This window comes from Armigeres subalbatus, chromosome 3 (assembly GCF_024139115.2).
Source record: "Armigeres subalbatus isolate Guangzhou_Male chromosome 3, GZ_Asu_2, whole genome shotgun sequence".
Classification (NCBI taxonomy): Eukaryota; Metazoa; Arthropoda; class Insecta; order Diptera; family Culicidae; genus Armigeres; species Armigeres subalbatus.
Genome location: NC_085141.1, coordinates 85,188,775 through 85,213,571, shown reverse-complemented (window position 1 = coordinate 85,213,571; position 24,797 = coordinate 85,188,775). Strand labels below are relative to the sequence as shown.

The window sequence follows — 24,797 nt, the reverse complement described above, 5'->3', positions numbered from 1 at the left end:
CAAGAAACGAACGAATTTAAAATCGAGAGTTCGGAATTTGAGTCACAAATGGTATAATGGAAGATCCTCGCTAATGAGAACTGCACAACTGCTATCCGCGTTTTGTCAAGGATGAAGTTCACATCAGTACCTAGACTGTAACTAGAGACCGTTCGTTTTGTGCACATCATCGCATATGGACCCGATTTCCGAGACGTCCTCTATTGGATCAAATCTGATTCTTGAAATATTTGAAGCACAACACTAGCGGTGGGTACCGGGGAATCAAAATCCTTTCGTCGATACTACAACATGCACAAGTCTCTCTGAGCTGTCATCCGAAGACAGATGGTTCAAAGATGCAGATTTTTTTGGCGTACTGGAGACAGAAGGCCGACACAACCGCAAGTAAACCACACCAAATAAACTTAGTCCGTCAACCATCACACATCACCTACAATTAGTGCCAACTATCTTCGTCATCGAGGAAGTTAGATCAGACTACAGAATGTTATGGCATACGTCTACCGGTATGTCGCCAACTGTAAACATAACCGTTTGAGAAGTCCGAGGACAGTCTCTCGCCGATCCAACTGATCAGCAAAGTCGTGGATTCGAGCATTCGACAAGTTGTGATGCTCGACCAAACATCAACATCACGTTATAAACAGGTAATTCAGAAGTATAAAGGCTCCCCCAGACCTAAGCGATTTCATCGCAGCGACGGCGACAACTGGTCGCCGCGATTCTATCGTTGGGTCGTTGCAGGCAATGCCCTATTTACGCTTCCATACCAACGGCGACAGAATCGCTGTCGCCAAGCGATAGAATCGCGTCGCGACTGTCGCGTCGCGTGTGTTTGGGGGAACCTTAAGATTGCTAATATCGCTCCAAATCAGTACTTAAAGTTACAAACTAATTTGGTTGACAAAACAAAACATTCTCTACAGCATGGCAGCAACCACCCGAAGCATGAAATCCAAAAAGGCTCGCGGCGTCGATTGCATATCAGCAGATATCCTCAAAACTCGTGCATCAACTATTTTATTCAATAGCAGGGACTTTGGGGCTTTTCCGGCAGAACAGATAAATAATAGTCCCGAAAAAAGGTGATCCGACTGTGTGTGTCCTCATTAAAGTGGGGCGCAGTTGTATGGAAAAAATTCAAACTTCGTCCGATCAAGTGAGATCAAGGTTTTTCTGAATCGTTTTTGGACCCCAATCCACTGTGCAAAATATGGGCTCGATTGGTTGCGACCTCGCATGCCGCATCGCGTTTTAAATTTACATGGAGATTAGTATGGAAAAACGTACTTTTTTACATTTTTGCTATTAGCGGCTTCAGTTTATTATCAATCACGTGACTCAATACGTTAGCATATAGCCTGGAAGATCCCGAAAGACTTTGCCGAAGAAGGTACGCAGCTGGAAGGTCTACAAAACATGTTATTACGTTTCGAAAATTGATTGTTTAAATATGCAAGAAATCAATGTTTCTGCCAGCACTACCGGATAACCTTTAATTGTCAGAGGGCAAAACCCATTTTCGTTCTAGTCGGAATTTTTACTTTGTGAAATCATTTCGAATATCTCCCATTAGCTCCTATAAAAGTCCTATAAAATCAATAATTTTGAAAAAACACTCAGTTAAATTATTACTCCACGTAGTTCGGCAGTGCTGGCAGAATAAATGATTTTTTACATATGGTTTGAACACTCAATCTTCGAATCGTTATAACGTTTTTCGTGGACGTTCCAGCAACGTGCCTCCTTCAGCAAAGTTTTTCGGCATCTTTTGGGTTATACTTTAACGTAATGTGCCACTTGGTTCACGATGAACTGAAACCTCTAGTAGTAGAAATGCAAAAATATACGTTCTCCCATACTAATTTCCATACAAACTTCGAAGGCGATGCGGAAAGCGAGGAAGCAACCAATCGGTCCCAAATTCTGCACAGTTGTTCAGGACCCAGAATGGCTTCGAAAAACCCTTGATTTGAAAAAATGACCATGACGCCCCACTCTAGTCCTCATGTTACAGTGTATTGTACTAAAAGTTCTGTGCTAAGTTATCTCAAGTCGGATACACGACTCTCCGACAGCATCAAGCAGCATTTTGCCCCGAAGGATCGTGTGTGGACAATGAACAAATTCCAAGAGTCCCCCTAATTGCTGTTCATTGACTACGAAAAAGCTATCGATCGTCTGAACTGCGATATAGACGCAAGGGCGTTCCCAAAAGAAATCGTCGGTTTGAAGTGCAGTATCCTACATAACGGAGCTTTGTTTAACATCATACAGGCAGTAGCTGGAGTTTGGCAAGGATGTATTCTTTCTCCACTACTGTTCCTCATTGTACGAGATCATGGTGGTTGCGATTAACCGTGTACCAAGCCGTGAGCTGCTCTGGTAGCCTATTACTATGGAGCATCTAAAGTACTTCAATTTGGCTGAAGATATTGCTCGCAACGCCGAACGACTTCACCATCAACGTCAACAAAACCAAATCGTTAGATGTCAACACGAACAACTCCTTCAACTTTACGGTAGCCGGGAAAACAGTGGAGAAAGCCCCAAAACTTTCCATATCTTGAAAGTCAGTTAGCATCGGACGGCGGAACTAAGCATGACATAGGAGCACTGATCACTGGCGAAGTTAAGCACTATGGGGCACGTGACCCACCGAATCGAATATTATGCAAAATCCAATCGGTATTTCTCCGCTTTCATTTGAATATTTTCTCGAGAATTCATTCTAAAATTTCTTCAGGAATTAATTAGAAAATTTCTTCTAAATATCCTTCAGAATTGTCTTCCACTCCAGGAATAATTTAGAAAATTTCTCCATTGATGCTTTTTGAATTTTCTCCAGGGATTCCTTCGGAAAATTCTAGGGAAAGGGCTTCGTTAATTCTTCCAGAAATTCCTTCAGAACTTATTTTTATAGGAATTGCTTCACTCATTTATCCGAATTTATTGGCAACTCTTCCAGGAATAATTTTAGACTTTCGAAGATTCCTTTTGAAGTTTCTTCGAAATTCGCTTTGAACATTGTTTCGGGAATCCCTTCGGAAAATACGTCAAAAATTCTTTTAGGAATCCTTCGGTAATTTCATTTAAAGATCGTTCCGAGAATTCCTTCGATAAATCTTTAGAAATTTCTTACGAAAATCCTTTTAATTTTTTTTTAACAATCCTCCGGAATTTTTTTCCACCATTCTTGAATAATTTTTTCGTAAGAATTCTTTCAACAAAATTTCCGGAATAATTCCTGCAGGAATTTTGAAGAGAATATAACATTGTTTTAGGGCAAACCGCCAAATGTTGAACGACTAATTTTGTCGCCTATTGTTGAACTCCCATAAGAAATGCACGTGTTTTCAACAATAGGCGAAGAAAATAGCCGTTCAACATTTGGCGAATTACCCTACTAAAGTAATGTCTACAAAAAATTACAAGAAAAATATTGAAATGGGCCCCAGAGAATATTTTCTCGAAAGAATATATGGACGGTTTTCTGGATAAATTTCAGAACAAATTCTTGAAATTGATTCAAAATGTATTTCAGAAGGAATTTCCGAATAAATTATCGGAGGAGTTTCCAAAGAATAACCTGAATAGGTTTTCGAAAGGAATTTCTTAACGCATTTCTGAAGGAATTGTTGAATAAATTTCTTGAAATAGACGAGCTCGGTGGTTCAGCGGCTACCGATTCTGCCTTATAAGCAGGAGGTCGTCGGTTCAACTCCAGACTTGTCCCTTTCCTACTTTGTATTTCTATCTTAGTTCTTTCTGTGTTTCACGTTCCACCAAAACGATTCCTACTGTTAGAACCTTCCACACTAACAATTCCAAAAAACACCGTGGCACCTATGATAGGTCGTAGAGTTCTCTGCGTCTTACTTACGTAGGTGTCCAACTAACCATCCTTCCCCTTGCTTAGCATTTGCAAGACGTAGCTAGGACAGATCTCGACTATTGGAGAGCGCATTGCAGAGTGCAGGAGTTTCTGAAGGAATCTAAATCTAGAAATCAAAAAAAGCATATGGCAATTCCAATAGGTATTTGCTTAAACATTCCATTTGAAGTTTTTTCGTGGATTCCTTTAATAATTATTCAGGAAATTTATTGCATTGAGCAATTCGCATAAATTCGTAGGTAGTACAAGCCTCGACTATTATATGAGAGTAGCATCACTTCCATCCGTTACCACAGATATTGATTTGGGACTAATCACTATGTCTTAGATAGATAGAATCTAAGACATAGTGATTAATCAAATAACTTCAAATGGAATTTTTCAAAATATCTATTGAATTGCCATACATTTTAGATTTAGATTTGATTCCTTTCAGAAACTCTTCCTTCAGGAATATATGAAGGAATCTCTTCGGGGATTTTTCTAGAGATTTATTCAGGAATTACTTTGAAAATCTGGACAGTATTGAGTCTGGACACAGTTTTGAATCTGGAATTAAGCATCCATGCCAGTAAGAAAATCATACTTTTTCGAGAATTCTCAAGAATTCCTTAGGAATTGCTTCGAAAATGTCTCCAATATTCATCGAGGTGATATTTCATGAACTAAAATAAATTTAGAAATTCCTCCAGAAATTCCTTCAGAAATTCCTCCGAATTTTTTTTTAAATTATCTAAAAAAAATCTTGGAATCATTTCTGGAATTTTCTTCAAGAATTTCTTTAGTGAATTCTCAGAAATTTATAAATTCTTCCAGGAGTTCCATTCTTTCGGCTCCCGTAGTTCCGCCGGTATTCCTTTCAGGAATCTCCGAATGAATTTCTTAAGGAATTTCCGAGGGAACTCATGAAGGAATTTCCGAACTTCTCCTTCGAAGTTTCCTGAAGGGATTCTTTCGAAAAAGAATCAGGAAATTACTTAGAAGCTCGATCCAAAAACTCTTTTGAAAAGGCATCAAGATATTCCTTCAAAAATTATTACAGGGAAGCCTTTAAAAAATCCTTAAAGAATACTTGAGTCTTGAGAACTTTTTTTGTAGTCTTTATTTACGAGAGTTTTGCAGATCTCGATCACTCTTGACAACTTCTTCGAATTATTGCGCACTTCCCACCTCGTTGGACTACGCACTTCAGAAGTGCGAGATAGTCATAAGTGCGAGATGTCAAAATCCTTTGTTCTCCCGGTTGGTGGGCTGATGAATCGGGTGAAACGGGTTGGCGCCAACGAAAGTTGTTTATGTTTTCAAATGAACACGTGGGCTCGGCAGGGTTGCCAGTACATTTGTTTGATCAAACTCTGAAACTGAAAAATAATAATGATTTGTAGTGAAAGTTAATCTTTTCGCTACTTTCAAGTTAGTTATAATTTGAATTCTTTGCGGAAGCATATTACAATAAGATGATGATAGATGAAGCTTGGAATAATAATAGATATTATAAAATATTTGACATCACTGCTCAAAGTGCGATCTATGATTTTCCCAAAAATCCATCGAGAGCTGGAAATGGCAATATTTAAAGAATTTTTTGGTCGGAATTCCTAGAAATTTTCAAAGGAATGTCTAAAAGAATGTTTTCTGAATAAATTGCAAAAAGATTTCGTAAAGTATTTTTCGAAAGAATTTTCGAAATTCTTTTGGAATTCCGTCTTTGAATTTCCAAAAAAAAATCTGGATATATCTACGAATTTATTTTCGGAGGATTTTCTGGGGAAATCCACAGATGAAAATCCGAAAGAGTTCTATGAGGAATTAGCATTAGCATTATCATTGAGCATTTCGCACAAATTCGTAGGTGGTATAAGCCAAGACTATTGTATGGGAGTAAGTAACACTTTCATCGGATACCACATATATTGATTTGAGACTAATCTCTATCTCTTAGATGGAAACAATGCACTCTCCAATAGTCGAGATCTGTCCTGGCCACGTCCTTGCGAATGCTGAGGAAGGGGAAGGATGGTTAGTTGGACAACTACTTAAGAAAGATGCAGAGAACTCTACGACCTCTCATAGGAGCCACGGGAGGTTTTTGGATTGTTAGTGTTGAAGGTTTAACAGTAGGAATCGTTCTAGTAGAACGTGAAACACAGAAATAACTAAGATAGAAATACAAAGTAGGAAAGGGATGAGCATGGAATTGAACTCACGACCTCCTGCTTATAAGGCAGAAGCGGTAGCCACTAGACCACCGAGCTCGTCCCCGAAAGAGTTCTATGAGGAATGTACAAAAAATATGTTTGAAGAAATTTAAGAATGTCGGAAATGCCTTAAGGATTTCCTTTTACTTTCGACTGTGATTTAATGCTTTGGAGATGGCTTTTTAGTCTTAACAAAATTAAAACACTGTTATTTAGTTAGTGTTTTGATTTTGTAAAGTCTGAAAAGCCATCTTTAAGGAATTCCTCGGAAATTCCATTTGCAATTCTTGCTGGAAATTCTGGAGGGGCTAGTGAAGAAATTTCCGAGGAAAGATATTTCCAATGGTATCGAAAAAAATCCTGAAATAACTTTCAAAAGAGTTCTTGCAGTTATCTTGATTTTTTTTTAAATAATTCTGGAGGTAAAGAATTATTAAAGACATTTACGAAAAATGTCAAATGAAATTCTAGAGCGTAAGTAGAGGTGGGTAGGCTACACATTACGGTAGAGCGGAGACGAAATCTGCAAGCAAGCGCTGCAAAAGGACAATCAGTAGACCAGAATAACATTTACTCAGGGACACGGTATTATCCCTTATATGATTGAACCACACTTTTACATAGATTATTGGTCAAATTTAAATAAAAATTCCGAGCAGAAAACTACTTTTATAGTTGATAAAGCTGAAACACAGTTTCATTACACAACTTGCAATAATAGTAGAAAGGCAAAAGATATGTAACCAAAAAACATGCACCTAATAGCAACGATCATTAAAAGCACAAAAAAAAACAAACAAAAAACGCAGGAACATACAAACGACTTGCCAATATATCACGCACATCAAAAAGTTTAACTTTGTAAGTAAGGGAGAGTGGTTTTAATGGCACCATGGAATCAAATATACAAAAGGCATGCAAGTATTACGTTTTGTGCCATCTCATATCTCAATTCTAGATTTTCAGAGAGTGGTTCAAATAGAATGTCTGTTTTCAAAAAGTATTGATGGCATGTCACCAATGAATGGAAGTTATGGAGTTGCTAACGGCATTATGTAAAAACAGTTACAATGTTTTCAAACACTTCCAAGACTTCCAAAGACCAAGATTAAAACGAACCGTTTGAATTCCGAATACGAACGGCAATGATTTTTTTCTTAAATTGTTCCTAACTCCCAGTAATGATACACACAAACTTTTCAAAGACACATTTTGAACCATCCTCTACCACAAAAGCCAAACAGTGGAACATTCCAGGAATGGGGCTGGGGATCTTGTGCGAGGGGGATTACAAAGGAATAAAAAAAATGAACCTCATAACAGAGCAAACGATGAAAAAGCAAAATCGGCGGGTGTTTGGCACATACTTTCCAGCTTCTTCCACGACCGTGGCCAACATAAATTCTGTTGATTTATCGTTCACAATCACATGACAGTCATCAATGTCAGGGGACCTGTGAAGGGCCGCAACCGGTAAGGGGGAAAAAAAAGAACAAGGCACTGGTGAGCAATGGGAAGGAGACGTGTGATGGCGCGAGATGGTGGCCACACCAGGGATGAATTATCAGCATCAAAAGTGCGGATAACGGCTGTGTACGTGTGGGTTTGTGTACGATTGTTTTTGTGTGTGTGTCGTGGATGGATTGGTGCCACGGAAAACTGCCCAGTGGGGGTTTCACTGTGATTCTGTGGGTGACAGTAATACGTCTCCGAACGGACGTGTGGGGCTTGCTTTTGTTTGTACAGTATTTGATTCCCTTGGAGGGATGAGCTGTGATTTGGTGTGATGAACAAAAATGATGACTGAGATTTCAGTTTTTTTTTATGTTAAATTTACACTGTGTCAAATGAAATGACGAAAACTATCCCTAAAGCACAAATAAGACTCAAATGAATCTTATCCAAAAAGGTTGACCTCCTTCAAATTTTCAATGAATTCGAATTTTAAAATAACCGAATTTAATTTCACCGAATGGAAAGATCAAATAAGCAATTATTTGGATTTGGTTACTGGGTTTATTATAACTGTGAATTTATATTGGGTTCTGTAGAATTTGCTTCATTTTATCTTAATTCATCCATAATAAATGGGCAATGTCATTCTCCCAGAATGGAAATGTGATTGAATGATTTTTCTAAATGATCAATTTAACGAAAAATTGTCGAACAGGCTTCTACAGAAATCTTTTTCTAAAAACCATAAATTTCGGTGTATTGCAAGAAGATTAATTTCAAATGGAGTTATCTCAGTCCTTGTACAACTCTTCCAATTTGCTATTCTACATCTTGATAGTTTAAATGCGTATAAAATATTTGTTCTAGCTTTACAATTTAGCAAGTTACACGACATTCGTAACATTTGAATTTATTATGCTTTCACTTTTCTGCCTTATTTGACCTTTTTCATCAGCTTCTCGTCATTTCCTCAACCTTTCACGTACTGACCCTTCTCTTTCCCCATGTACATTTCCCAATAATATGCAACGAATTTGGCTTCTCCGAAAAAATAAACTGAATTGATTCTAGACCCCCACGGACTGTGATCCACCTGTGACGTGATTTTTTCTACCGTAAAGCTGACATCGAACACAATGTGGACCTACATCGGGAAAGAAACGACTAAATGCAGAGCAACTGGGGAAAGCATATGTGGCACGATTGGTGTCCTACAGAGTAGCAATACGAGATGATGATGATGGTGTCCTTTTCTGTTTTTTGCGCGTGAGTTTTTTGCCAATCAGTCATGCGAACATTTGATGCTATGATGGTGCCACGTAATGTGTTCCAATATTTGTGTGTCACATGTAATCCATTGTTAATGTCTCATGAGGCGAACTATGAAATGCGAGTAAGTAGTGTGATGACAAATGCGCCCAGGAGAGGCGTTCTTCTAGTTACCCCGCATTGTCGTCGTCCTCCTCGTTGGAACCGGACGCCGTGTTGGTGGGCGCCTCATCTGGCAGGACCTTACAGGAACCGGCACTCTTCGTACTGCCATCCAGCTGCGTCTCCGTGGCAATCTTGGTTTGAGCAATGTTCTCTATCAGACTACCGCCGGCGGTGATCTCCGATATGTGGGGCTTGCGAGCTGCTCGTTGCTTTTTCGCTCGCGTTCGTAGGGCCTGTAAAAGGGAAAAGGTAAAACAATAGTTTTTTTCAATATGATTGTAGTTTTGAATGTGACGGTGGCAATATGGACAATTTGAAATGATAACGAGAGTGTAATAAACTCGATTCTATAACATTTCCCAGAAAACCATTCCCCAGAATACCGTTCCCCAGAATACCATTCCCCAGAAAACCACTCCCCCAGAATGTACCATTCCCCAGAAAACCATTCCCCAGAATGTACCATATCCCAGAATTTTTTTCTGATGAAATTTTGTTGTTTCCATTTGAAAAAATGTTTTTTATAAGTGAAAAATTTACATCATTAAAATAATAATATAATTAACAAATTTATGCTTATTATAATTATTTATTTTTTAACCAACTCGTTTGCACTTTTCAGAGCAAATGAATATTTTTAAAGAAGGAATCATCAAGGGAATCATGTACTTATGTGATTCCGAACAAATGCGTGCATTTGAAGAAGGCCTCGTGTACTCTTTCGCTTAAGTTGAAAAAAAACGCGTGCTTTTAACAGCGAGCACCGCGTGTTTTAATGTATGATTTTCCGTTTACCGTCGTTCAACTGAGTGCTTTTCAAGAAGGAATCATCTTCTATTTTGACTTATTCCGGGCAAATACGCGCTTTGAAATAAGGGTATATCATTATTCGCTTACTGATAAGAAGGAATTACTACCTCTTTCGCCTTAGGCAGGACAAACAGATGTGCTGTATATCAAGTGATCATATTGAATGAAAATAAAATGTGTGAACTTTAGTATAACTGAATAACTTATTAAATAAAATGTGTACAATTTATCGTGAAAACGTATACTCTGAAGACGTTTTATTCGGAGTGCAAGACACATGTGGGCCTGTTTATTTATGGCCGAACTATATTAAAAAAGTCATATTGTCAAAAACATTCAAATATTCTGAAAGAATTAAATTAACCACGTTTTTCTACCTTAATGGCTACAGAGACTCATCACAATGGCTTGCGCTGATTGTTCGCTTTAAGGGCCCATCTTTTACTCGGTACGATAAAGAAATCCGGACCGCTTTGCGATTTGGGCGTAACTTATTTTGTAAACAAACATTGCTTCATGAATTCCGGAGAATGCAAGCGTTTTCATCCTAAACTAATTCCCTTATCTGGTAGAGGAAAGCTTAATCTATCGGATCCATACCGTGGTTTCCTCATGAAATGCTTGTTTTAGCAGGAATTCGCCTTCCAATGTTTGTGTACAAAATAAGTTACGCCCAAATCGCAAACGGTCTGAAATGTCTGCGTTATTTCAATACTATGAAATGGAAGAAGTGAAAAAAAATTTTTTCGATTTGTGTTGTCATTGTTATCAATATCTTGATGGAACTATGAAAACAAAAGAATATAATAAAAATATCAAATAAATGCAATTTATTTGTTTTAGTATTTATCACACTTAAATCAAATAGAATTTGTTAACAAAACTTGATTTTTTTTTAATTTCCATTCCGTCACATGCAATGGTAAAACAATGAGAGAACATTGTAGTCATTATATAGAACAACCATACATTCGATGAAATAAAAACAAACAGTTTATGAAAACCATATTTCAAGAAAATTTTACAACCTTCGATCGAACAAATTAAAAAGTGACAACTATTCAATTTCCGGTATAAAATAATTATGGCAAAAAGAACAATGTGCAAAAGTGGTCATTGTTCACATTTATTGCTTGTCACGTTGCCTGAACGTTGTCACTCATTCCTAATCAATCGAAGATGGAGGAAGTTTTTCCCGACTTCGAAAAAGACGCGGGCATAGATGAAAACGGTGTTGAAATACTCAAATGTGCAATGTTATGGAAACTCATATGTGAATATGTACGTTATGTGGAAGATATTGATTTGAAAAATGTATTGGAGGTAACCACTTTCCCTTCGATGGGACTCGAACCCATGACCCTACAGTACGCCAGACTGGTGCTTTAACCAACTAAGCTACGAAGGACCTCCGTCGGCCTTCGCAACCTAGCGGCTACTGAACGAGCTCGAGATTCCCCAAATTGGACGCATAGTCAAATCACTCGCAATCCATTTCTCAAGCCAATACTTCCACATGTGTATTGTACACGTCCACATTAGAGGAGCGTGAGTATTTAGAATGTCTGGCGGCTATACACATTCTTCATCAGCAACGGTACTGATCAAGTGAGGTTGTGTAAGCATTTGCCAGTCGGTCGTCAAGCTCAGACCCGACCGCATTGCGTAGGCAAGAGCACGCAACTCAGGTTCAGTTCAATCAAAGTTAATTGCCTATTTCCGGGGATTAAACCACCCGACTTGGACGTTAATTTACAACGAAGGGAAAGTGGTTACCTCCAATACATTTTTCAAATCAATATCTTCCACATAACGTACATATTCACATATGAGTTTCCATAACATTGTAAATTAACGTCCAAGTCGGGTGGTTTAATCCCCGGAAATAGGCAATTAACTTTGATTGAACTCAAATGTGGTAAAAGTTTAAAGCTGCTGCACAATGGTTTCATCTATCATAAGGATAAACAGGTAAACTATTAAAAATTTAATTGATTAAAAAACATTTGTATTTTCACATGGAACTCAATAATCTAGGTCGAACGAAAAGTGTATTGGCAGTGTGCCCTGAGGCGAGAGCAAGAAGGCCCGAAATGTAAAAGACGAGCAAGAACAGAAATTGGTACGAATAATTGTCATGCTTTACTAGCGACAACGGAGCATAATCATCTTCCTGATTCACTGGATGTCGAATCGACGCGTTACCGAGCGGCATTAAAGCGCAGAGCAAGAGAGGGTACGGAGAAACCAGAAAAAAATATGCGAACATGTGCTCCCCAGTTCCCTATTGAGGTAGGTAAACAGACTGAACCACGTGTTCGGGAATAACAACTGAAAACTTGTGTGCAATATTTCTCGCAAGTACTTAGAATTTCAATTTCTATTATACTGCCGTTCTACGCATAACTGTCCCATGTATATAGGAAATCCCAGCAAACATGGGACAAATATGCGTAGGACGGCAGTGTAGTCGATACACTATTCTTAGCTCAGCAGTACTCGTAAAAAACTAATTAACTTCCAATTAACGATTCTATATAATTATCGGTTCATCTTTCTCTCGTTTACTTATAGGTTCAGGCAACGATTTCGAAAACGGCACAAAGAAGAATCTGCCAGCGCCAACGAGGCAGCGCGACTTTACCTAAAGACCCTACCGATTTTGAAAACATAATTGATGATTTTACTAAAACTTCTGACGGCAGAAACTTTATGTTGGCCAACAGTGCAAGGGACGATCAAAGAATAATCATTTTCACTACCGTTGATGATTTGACGCGACTTAGTCAGTCCGAAGTGATGATTGTAGACGGCACATTTTCTGTGGTTGCAAAGGGATTTAAGCAAATTTTTACCGTTCATGGATAAATCGGTCGAGGAATGGGCCGAAAATTTGCTCCCTTTGTGCATATTCTTCTTCCGAATAAAGCAGAGGCCACATATAGAAGAGCTTTCAAGCTGTTGACTAAGAAATGCAAGGACAATCAAATCAATATCGACCCATCTGTTATTATGACTGATTTTGAGGTGGCTGAAATGAATGCCATCAGAGAAGCATTTCCTGATTCGACGTTGTCCGGATGCTATTTGTTTTTTTTTTTTTATTAGCTTTATTAAGGAGACTTGCAGCCCCAGGCTGGCTCGCCTCCGGCGGATGCTATTTCCATCTATCCAAAAGCTGGTACAAACGGTTGCAGCAACTTGGATTGAGTGGACAATATGCTAAAAGCACGAGAATGCAATTGACATTTCGACAGACCCAAGCTTTGGCCTTCTTGAACCCGCAAGAAGTGCCTGAAGGATTCGCTGCCGTCGAAAAGAATGCGCCGAGAAAAATGAAACCTTTTTTCGATTACGTGTCGGACAACTACGTTTTGGGCAAAATGAAGAGAAATCATGCTACTCGTCGATCCAAACCGAGATTCCCACCCGAGGTGTGGTCAATGAAGGCGAATCTGATGAAAAATATTCCTCGTACTACAAACGCGATTGAAGGTTATCACAATAAGCTAAATGGATTGCTGAGAGGAGGAGAGATCAAATTCTACGCGATAGTCATTTTTTTCCAGCAAGAGGAAGTATCCACGTCAGCAGAATATATGCGCTACTTGCAGGGTGATATGATGACAGATCGACGGAACAAGAAAATCAAATCAAAGGAGAAGAACTTGAAACATTTTATTAACTCAAGACTAGATGAAAATGTTCAACTATTTGACCACATTCAGGGTCTAGGATTGATACTTCGGAAGAAATAAAGAAACAAAATCAACAATGTCTATTTCTGGGGAATGGTTTTCTGGGGAATGACACATTCTGGGAAATGGTTTTCTGGGGAATAGTATAGAACCAATAAACTCATCAGGCGGCAGCTATTAACCGCTTAAACAGAAGTGCAACTCTTAAAATATACTTTTTTGGGGGCATATCATTGATGCACTTAAACTATCACTGAACAAAAACATCCGCCATTTATTGTATGATTTTTGCTTCACGCCGAAAATCAGATGATTTGGGAAAATCGTCATTCAATTTATCATCCGCAGAAATTAAAACATTTTTGACCCTTCCTTCGGAAGTGTCTATAATTTCGCTTTGTATGCGTTACGCAGGCGTGTGATGCAACGTACACACAAGTCAAGCAGTTTGACGAACCATGACTCCACCCCCAAGAAAACGCTTCGGTTGCTGCTTTGTTGGAACGTGTGTGAAGTTGTTCGAACAACCATTTGACAGTTGGCAGCTCGGTTGGAAAAAATTAAAACGGTTTGATTTTGGTTTGAGTTGTCGGGGTGGAGTCAAGGTTCGCCGAACATGTTTGAGCATTTGTAGTGAAGTTGCACAAACCCTCATATATTTGTTGATGGTTGGTGCTCAAGTTGGCGCTTCGGTCGTTCGTGTGTGATATTGTTGGTCGAATAAATTGATTGTTCGTGCCGCTGTTGGTAAAACTTGATGGATGTTGGAATAAACGAGAGGTGGAGTCAATGTTGGTCAAACTGCTTGACCGTGTATACGTTCCATTACGTATTAAGCTATCAATAAATCTCTTGAATTATGAAATAAAATCTATGGTATTTGGAACAAATTCACTTTAATATTGAAAATATAATTATAACAAACGATATGATATGGAAATATGCTTATTTTTCTGTTTTGTTTCAAAGAAACAATTGATTTTAATTGAGGGACATATTGAAGCATGTACCAAACAATCTTCTAACTTAGAAGTTCTAAGAAAAGCAAAAACGTAAAAATTTAAAGGGATTTCAAAAATTTCTTCAGTGGATGATAGATAGCATATGTGAGCATGTTTTGAGATACTAAAAGACCACTTATATGCGTGTATGTGTGCGTATGTGTGCAAATTCTGAAATTTACTAATATATAAATCTCACTCATTTTTAAGGTATTAAACAAGATTAGTATTACAAAATTAGGCATCCATAAGACGAAATATATGTTATTATTGAACGCTATTGAGTTTCGTTCAGATTAATGGCTGATTTAATTAGTTCTTAATTAATTAATATCGAGGTCTCTGGAAATTTCAAGTACATGCATATGTTACCAGCGTTACGATATTGACTAATCATGTTACAATAGCTATTTAATCCGACGAGCGCCTGATAGATAGGCAGCATGACGTACAGTGCGTATTAGACTGGCCCAGCTTAGTATGGGGAGGAAAAAATGTTGTCGAATTCCACGGGGCACCCCCCAGAATTGTGTCTTTGGGTGAGAAAATCAATCTCTGAAAATTTCAGCTCAATCGCTTGTTGCATAAGCTGGCGCATTTGAATTGAAGTTTGTATGGGGATTTCAGCCAAAATGTATAGGCCAAAATGTATACACCTCCGTCACTCATTCGATCTGGAAATTGGTTCTGATTGCTCGATTGACCTCAGAATTGCAAAAACGGCAGTTGGTATGCTACAGAACAATTTCACAGAACATTGTATGATGATTAAAGAACTTTTATATAGTTTTCGGCTGATTTATTAGGAGCTGAATTGTGTATTTTTGATTTATTGATCTAATCGTATCAGCCGAAACCTATATAAAAGTTCATTTAATCATCATTCAATGTTCTGTGAAATTGTTCTGTAGCATACCAACTGCCGTTTTGCAATTCTGAGGTCAATCGAGCAATCAGAACCAATTTCCAGATAGAATGAGTGACGGAGGTGTATTTTTCTATACATTTTGGCTGAAATCCCCATACAAGCTTCAATTCAAATGCGCCAGCTTATGCAACAAGCGATTGAGCTGAAATTTTCAGAGATTGCTTTTCTCACCAAAAGACACAATCCTGGGGGGTGCCCCGTGGAATTAGACAACTTTTTGTTTCCTGGGCTAGTCTAGTGCGTATTCATTCATTGTGTTGTTACTCCACCCATGAAATCCGCCTTTTGGTAGGCAATTAATTTGTCACTTTATACGTTCAATCGCCGTGGGATGTTGAGTACTTTTATCTCGTTTTAAATATTGGAGTCTGACAATTTTCCTTACGACTAAGGAAGGGTCAAAATCTCACTGTAGGTAGATTAATCTAGGTTTTTCTAATTTAATTTGGATCTTGGTCTAAGATCATTCAATAAAAAAAATTGTTGAGCGAATGATTTTCATCCATATGAGCGAGGATTCGTCAGTTATTTTTGAACATCAAATCCGATTGATTTCGAATGACACATTCAAGGTAGGATTGTGTTTCTTACATTAATAAATAAATGAATAAAATAAATAAATAAACATATCGATGGCTGCAACTCCGTGATTATTGCACAAATAATCAACTGAATGATTGGCTGGCTCAAGCATTCTAAGTGTGCAAGTTTCAGTGAATCAATTGTCCAAATGATCAATAACAGCGATAGCCACGTCCTAGTTATCAGCTAGAAAGAGGGAAGTAATATTAGTAGGTGATTTTTGCTATTTGAAGACCGTGTCTCGCTTTAACGGCGTTGAAGTCACTTGCATATTTGCATGATTGCATGTTCAGATTAGTTAAAATACTAATTTATTACAATCATCTATGTTATTACGATATCTGAATGTCCCCATGAGTGTTTTGACGTAAACTACGTTTGAGGGAAGGCTCGGATACAGGGTGTAAAATAAAAATTTCAAATTTGGGGACCGTCACGAAATCATGTAAGATTTGTAATATTAATAGATCCTTTATCTTTCAATGGATTTTAAATATTTATATATCAATCGATTCGCAAACTCTCCACCAATTTGCCAGTAGTAATGAAACTTTTGATTATCAACGCTAAACTATTGAAAAATTTAGTTCTTTCATGTATCATGCATCCCTTATACAGCGTGTTCCAATCCTTAGTAATTTCCTACCTTTAGGGTATTATCAATAATTGAACTTTGGTGTATGAAAGGAGCGAAAAGACTAGTCCAGCTGCTAGATAGAGTGGGAGGGATTGCTAAAACAGGGTAGTTGTGCCGGTAGGATGGTTCCTTCTATTCTATATACCTAAAGCGCAATGATTTGTTCACTGTACTATATTTGGTTTTACGTACGTCAAGTGGTCGTGTCTCGTATACAACCTCACGAGTTTTCAGGCAGAAATGGCCCTCCAGGGGGAAACGATAGACGTAGGGATTTTGAAAACTGTTCAGCAGCATATAAGCTTAAAGGCATATGGAGACGCAGAGTACATTTGTGCGATGATTTATCTTGTGCCCAAACTTTTTACGAAAATTTCATCTCATACGTTTAATTGAATAAATGAACAAGTGTGCAAGCATTTGTAAAGAACTTGTATTAAGGGAAACCTAAACCTACTTGCATGTTCTTGGTTAACATGTCGAATACTGCGATCAAGAAATCATTAGAATCATGATTTCAAACAGCAGGTTCGCGGGTGTCTTCTAAGCGATTTTTACAATTCTTTCACAGTCGTCTTATGCACCTCATCTAGTTTCCTGAAGTTTGCTAGTTTATTATGCTTCTAGGCATCCTATTTTTTTGCTAGATCAGCTGGAGTACGGATGCTGTCATTTAAAATGAAGAAAATTTCAATTTACCAAATTCAATATGAGTAAAATTTACTGATTCAGAAGACCTTAAAAACAAAAATCAACCCAGCTTGTATCTGCAAGACCCGTTTCTTGCGTTTTTTGAGCTGTCAAAATTAGTTTGAATGATACCATGAAGCACCTGATGCTATCGTTCCTCTTGATATTTATCATCCCGCATTAGATATATCTGTCGCTAATAACCATCAAGTTAGCTTTGACAACGGCTCAGAAGTCGATTACTTGAATTTTCGTGAAACTGACTTCCAATTGCTCCATCTCAGCTTGTTGAGATTCGACTGGAACGTTTTGAATGACTTGGACATCGATGCAGCAGCTAGCCGTTTTAATTGCTTTTTACGCGATTGTGTGTCTGCATGTGTACCGAAACGAAAACCTCCAAGAAAGCCACCATGGACTAATGTTGCTCTACGTAATCTCAAACGGGCACGCGCTAGAGCACTCCGTGCTTTTACTAATCGTCTTTGTGCTAAAACCAAAAGAAACTTCACTTTCGCTAGCAATTGTTATCGCCGCTATAACATGCAACTTTACAAGCAGTATGTGTGTCGCACGCAGCAGAGTCTTCGACGTCACCCTAAGAGGTTTTGGGCGTTCGTAAATAGCAAGAGGAAAGAATTTGGTCTGCCGTCAAAATTATTCCTGGGCAACGATGTTGCATTGAATGCTGAGGATAAATGCAACCTTTTTGCTGAGCACTTCTCGTCCGTGTTTTCCGTTACCTCACCATCTCAAGCCAAAATTGTAAGCGCAATTAGAGATGCACCTGAAAACGTCATTGGCATGGATGTTTTTAGCATCGAGCCTCGAATGGTTGTATTGGTCATTAATAGAATCAAATCGTCCTTCTCTGCTGGCCCAAGCATCATTCCTTCGGCAGTATTAAAAAAAATGCTCTGACATCTTGGCTATCCCTCTGAGCATACTATTCAACCTATCACTCCGACAGCAAAAATTTGCCACTCATTGGAAATGCTCTACAATGTTTCCTGTTTTCAAAAAAGGTGACAAATGTGACGTAAGAAATTATCGGGGAATTACTGCACTTGGTATTGAATCGAAAGTGTTTGAATCGATTATTTACGAGAGGTTATTTGCCTGCTGTAAGAATTATATCAGTCCGTGTCAACATGGTTTCTTTCCTGATCGGTCTGTGGAAACGAATCTCGTAAGCTTTACATCGTTCTGTATGGACAACATGAGCAAAAAGCTTCAAGTCGATGCCGTGTATACGGATCTTAAAGCAGCGTTTGATAAAGTTAATCACGATATACTGCTCGCTAAATTGGGGCTCTACAACATTCTGCAATTGGCTTAAATCCTACCTTGCGCAACGTCAAGTTATCGTCATCACAGGAAACCACTCATCTCACTGTTTCTCGAACGGCTCGGGTGTCCCTCAAGCTGGGTCCATTGCTGTTTTCCCTCTTCGTGAATGATGTTACCTTCATCTTACAACGCGGGGGCTTGCTGCTGTTTGCGATCGATCTCAAAATGTATCTCGTTGATCGAAAATTGGCGGACTGCCAAGAACTGCAGAAGCTTCTGGACATCTTCAAGGATTGGTGCGATCGGAATATGATGGTTCTTGTTGTTTCCAAGTGGTACGTCATTAGCTTTCACCGGACAGTCGATACTTTGGTTTTCGATTACAATATTGCATGAACTACTCTTCAACGCGTTGACCATGTTAAAGATCTTGGTGTCCTATTGGATGACAGGCTAACTTACAGTCATCATCTAACAACTACCATTGATAAAGCGAATCGTCAACTCGGATTCATTTTCAAAATTTCCAGTGAATTCCGTGATCCTCTGTGCTTTAAATCACTTTACTACTCGTTAGTACGCTCTCAACTGGAATTTACTTCTGCTGTTTGGAATCCTTATCAAGCAGTATGGATCGCTCGGTTGGAAGCTGTTCAACACAAGTTCGTCAGATATACATTGTGCCATCTACCCTGGAGTAACCCGCTAAATGTGTCACCATACGCTGATCGCTGTCGCTTGCTGGGACTGGATAGTCTTGCCAAACGGAGGAATGTGGGGCAAGCAGTTTTCATTGCCAAACTACTTCTATCGGAGTATGACGTGCCTGATTTGCTAGGTAAGATTCAACTTTATGCCTCTTCTAGAACACTTCGACCTAGAGCTAAGCTTAAGTCTGTTAAGATTTTATAACAACTGACACTGTTTAGCTTTAAGTTTTCATGTAGACAACACAGTCAGATGAAATATGATACAAATAAACGAATGATGATGTTCTAGATTCTTCAAATTGTTCTGGAGTTCAGATTAATTGGTCCACAAGTTCCACTACGCCTGTCATGCAATCGGAGTCTACCCAATACGTCCATTCAAGTTCATATAGCTTTTGCGTATAATGTGCAGCCTAAATTAGTTTGATGCAGTTGTTCTAGGTTCTCTAAATTGTTCTTGAAAACAGATCATTTGGTCCAGCAGATCAACTACGCCTGGTTTCGAATCGAAACAACCCACCAGAACTAACTAACTATCTGCACACCGAGCATGAGCACGATCAAACGCATATCAATTGATTTACTTTTCGATCCCACAAAGCACAACGATACCAAATCGTTCGAAGTGCCTATGAACCGAGCCAGACGAAATATTCAAACTGTGGAGGATCGCATTTTGGACGACCGAAAGGACGCGCAGCATTATGTACTTACTTGCCGGATGGCTACTGCAAACTTTCTAAAACTATAGCCATCACGTGGAGATTTTCTTGGTTAAAACCCGTTTCGACCCGGGCAACGATTTCAAATTATAAAATTCACCGTTCCTTTGTTTTTGTGTAGATGTGATGATCTGGTGATAAGATCCATGGGAACAGTTGAAACGAGGGGGTCCCTTGGACCAAATGGGGTAAAAATAGGCCAACTTCCTTTTAATCGTGGATAATAAGCAGTAAAGGAAGACTCATAATAATGATGCAATTGTTTTTACTCATCATTTTGCAATACTGTAAATGAAAACTGAATGTTTAGACCTCCGGTTATAGATGTTCCTCTGGGATGTGGTCACTTTTTGAGTGGTTCTGAAACCCAGCTCGTGACACATTAAACTACATGATTTTGCAGCACAAATACAGTAGAAGACCTTTATATAGAATCTGGGCAGTTTGGCTAATTCCGGCAGTTGCTTGGGAATCTGGTGCTCCCCAGGAAGTGATCACTTTTCTAAAGGCTCTTCATTGTAAATCCATCTGGCCCTTTTCGGAAGCTCCCAACGTTGCCGAACAAAACGATAGCATTGTACCAGATTTATTGTTCAAAAAAACGTCTCACTTCTTTCTTACTCCTCATTTCTCACTTCTCGCTGTGAAAAGTTAGAAGTACGAAGTGAGTAGTGAGACGTCTCACCACCAACTTCGCACTGCTCACTTTTCACAGTGAAAACCTGCTCACTGCGTCTTGCTGCTCACTCCTCATTTCTCACTTCTCACTGGGGAAAGTGAGTAGTGCGAAGTTAGACGTCTTACTACTCACTTTTTACAGTGAGAAGTGAGAATTCAGATGACGTCCCACTACTCGCTTCTCACTATGAAAAATGATTAGTAAGACGTCTAACTTCGCACGACTCACTTTTTACAGTGAGAAGTGTAACGTTCTTCCTTAGTCGTGAACGCTGGGCCCTCCTTAGTCATGCGGTAAGACGTGCGGCTACAAAGCAAGACCATGCTGAAGGTTGCTGGGTTCGACTCCCGGCGCCAGTCTAGGCAATTCTCGGTTTGGAAATTGTCTCGTTTTCCCTAGGCATAAAAGTATCATCGTGTTAGCCTCATAATATACGAATCCAAAAATGGTAACCTGGCTAAGAAACTAAGGATATGCGGTATTTCGAAAAATTTCGTTTCAGATGGTTCGAAACGAAATTCCGTGGAATTGAGGAGATCGATTTATGCTATTTGTAAGAAGTGATCAATATCATGTGCCATAACATATCTTGATATTTAAATGACATTTCGATGCAAATTTTTGATATTGTTGCCTGTTCTTTTATCTCTTGTATCAATCAAATTCATGTCATGTTTTGTTATTCTGTTCATAGCTTCTGCCCAGGTTATATTAGCACTTCCTCAGTTATTAATTGAAAACTTTTCTATGTCCGCCTTTGCATGAGTATGTATCTTGTGTGGCAAGACAATGGATACACTATGCCCAGGGTGTCGAGAATGTTTCCAACCCGAAAACATCCTTGACCAGACCGAGAATCGAACTCGCTATCTCCGGATTGGCAATCCTACGCATGGCTATTTGAAATGCTTACTACATAACCCCGTTCTGAGTCGACAAGTACATATTTAGTTTTCTTTTTTAAAACGTCTTCAGTATTTTGTTAGAAATATCTAACAGAAAACGAAAAGTATCTTTAACTATTCTATTTTATTTGTGTACATGTAACCAGATATGAATCAGATCAGTATAACTTTGTAAAAGATGCAAAGTCGAGTCGTGGATTCCAAGGGCCTCTTTGAAGTATTTTTTCAGCGCCTTCTATTAATAACCGATTTCTTCACCTCCACTTATTCCTCAAACCAGGTTTAAGGACATGGGTAAGCACCGCTTAAGACTTTAGGAGTTAAGAAGGCCCTAAGGGATAAATTGACTGTAAACACATGACCGGCATCATTATTGGTCATGAATTGGAAACTCCGAAGCAAGTGAATAATTTTTTTTATCCAGAGTAGATTACACCCATTTCTTTTTTAATACGGTTGGTTTTCACAGGATCACGACCTCTAGCGTCAATGAAACTATGAGCACAGAGAAACAGACGTCTCACTCAACACATGTTTCATCGTTCACTTTTTTAACGGTGGATTCATTTTTCGGCCACTGATGGCGCTTCCATCAATTTTGCTTGTGTTTGACGTTTACACACTACCACCATCTAGTTTCCGCTTGTCCAAACAATGTGAATTTAGTATTAGGCGATGATGATTCCGTGACGATGATTTTGATTGCATTTTGTTCTAAGTGAGACGTCTGTTTCTCTGTGCTATGAGTTAACCTATGAAAAATCTAATAATATTCAGGTGATATATAAATATCTGGAAAGTTCAGGTTAACCGAGGAATTGAAGGATTCCAACCGTGTAGAAAAATATTGAGTGTAAATAATTGGTGAGCTATGCATATTTGCTGTTTCTCGACCAATAATGATTAGGCAACTACGATAGTTAACCAAGCTAAGCTCTTCTTTGACTGTTTGCACAATACGTAAGGAACATTGCAAAGTCGTGGGAATTTCTAGATCTTTGCATGAAATTAGCAAAAAACAAAAATCCAGAACGAGTGGGATGATCATTAAAATTGCTGAGTTCTCTACTCATGATTGTTTTCAGCTCATACTGACCATAACAGCTGTTTCTTGCACTTAATTAAAGTCGGTTGAAATTTGGCATCAATTTTTGCATTCCTGATATGCACAAACTATGGGCTGAGTTTCCTATAAAAGTTTGAATTTGGGAGGAATGATAGTCTTTTGATACAACTTTTTGTAAGAGAAAGGGAAAATTATTTCATATCTGGAAAACTGCTGCCGTAAAAACTTTGCGGTCACATTTGTGAAATACAATCTGAAATACATATTCGTGTACATTTTACAAAGGTTTTTAGGATTCTTCTATCGACAAATGTATGCTATTACCAACTCTCTATCTGCGTATACGCACGGCGGAGTATCCCACGGGATAACAAATAAAATCTATGCATTAATTTTCTAATTTCGAGTTGGCTCAATACCATTAAACCATGCTGATAAGTCAATATGAAGTATGATTCAGCATAATCACATAATTCTTAAGTAAAATAAGGTGTTTAACGAATTTTGGAACGAAAAATCACATCATTTCTATATTTTTATATGTACTTACTAATATAAATCTGAACGGTAAGATTCAGAAGCACACGCTCCACGATGTATTGTTTTGAAAGCGGCACAAATGCTGAGGTATTGCCTTATCGCCAATGGTATATAAACGGGAACGAGGCGATTTATCACAGACTACTTCTTCTCTTATTATAACTCTATTGGTCGAAATTCCGTACAAAATGTAAAACCAATTTAATAAAATTTCCGCGGAAAACAATTTAAATTTCGTTTGGTTTCGAAAAATTTCGAATTAAATGGTCTCGAAAGTAATTCTATATTTCGATTAGTTTCGTTTCGAATCAACATAGACATTATATATTTCGTTTCGTTTCGTTTCGTTAGGAAAAAATGTGTTATCGCATACCCTTATTAAAAACCTCGCAGTTAATCACTGTGGAAGTGCTTAATGAACACTAAGCTGCGAGGCGGCTCTGTCCCAGTGTGGGGATGTAATGCCAATAAAAAGAAGAAGAAGAAGTGTAACGTCTCACTTCTCACCCCTTATATCGCACTTTCCACTGTAAAAAATGAAAAGTCAGAAGTGAGTAGTTAGACATCTTCTCACTCCGCACTTTTCTCTTTTCGCAAGTGAGAAGTGGGAAATAAGTAGTGAGAAGTGAGACATCTCACTTTTCACACCTAATTTCTCACTTTTCAAATGACCTATTCGGTCAAATGTCCTATTCGGTCAAATGTCCTATTCGGCTGAATGTTCTACTCGGCCAAATGTCCTATTCGGCCAAAAGTCCCATTCGGCCAAGTATCCTATTCGACCGAATGACCTATTCAGTCAAATGTCCTATTCGGCCGAATGATCCTGTCGACCGAATTACTTGCTGCGTAAATACAGGGGTTAGGCAAAATGATTGAGATAGGCAAAATTTGGCCCAAATTCAAATCCTTATAACTTTTTGAAAAATTGATGAAATTGGACAAAACCGGAAGCATTTGACGGCAAATTTAGTCAAGATTTAGGAACATGCACGGTCACGAATACTGGCCACCGGACACCGGAGATGTTCCGGATTTTCGGAGGCCATGTCAAAAACACATTTTTTCTGCCGCTCGTATTTTTGTGTGGTTTGAAGTTACATCGATAAACATTATTTTCCTAGAAACTAGATCTTATTGAAAATTGAATGCGGGCTGTTGCGCTAAGATCCGTTGAAAAACATCCGAGATATAGCCATTTCAGTAAACCTGGTTTCGGATTCTATGGTCAATAATGTATATCCTTCCAATCACGTATATATTATCCGGTACCATATCAATATGGGTATCAAACTTCAAGATTTTTCATGGAGATGCTCCAGGAAGCAAATTCAGGACAATCAGTTGCCCTGACCACTCTGTAGTAGGTTCCAGGTGTCCCGGGGGAAGTGGCCAATTTGAAAAACGTTCAGAACCATATCAATATGGGTATCAAACTTCAAGATTTTTCATGGAGATGCTTCAGGAAGCATATGCAGGACGATCAGTTGCCCTAACCACTCTGTAGAAGGTTCCAGGTGCCCTGGGGGAAGTGGCCAATTTGAAAAACGTTCA

General features: G+C 38.6%; 1 protein-coding gene and 1 non-coding gene across 2 annotated transcripts in view; both read right to left on the bottom strand.

The window, feature by feature from the left end:
* Positions 1 to 24,797, bottom strand: part of LOC134226697 (dopamine D2-like receptor) — a 1,014,775-nt gene that overhangs the window by 107,799 nt on the left and 882,179 nt on the right. The window contains exons 7-8 of the mRNA XM_062707645.1: positions 8,995 to 9,218; positions 7,464 to 7,550 (exon numbers count right to left, since the gene is read on the bottom strand). Of these exons, the coding sequence (XP_062563629.1) occupies positions 7,464 to 7,550; positions 8,995 to 9,218 (311 nt within the window). The remainder of the gene's footprint in view (positions 1 to 7,463; positions 7,551 to 8,994; positions 9,219 to 24,797) is intronic.
* On the bottom strand, positions 11,128 to 11,203 carry Trnaa-ggc (transfer RNA alanine (anticodon GGC)). Its single transcript has one exon. It is a non-coding gene; the product is annotated as a tRNA-Ala (tRNA).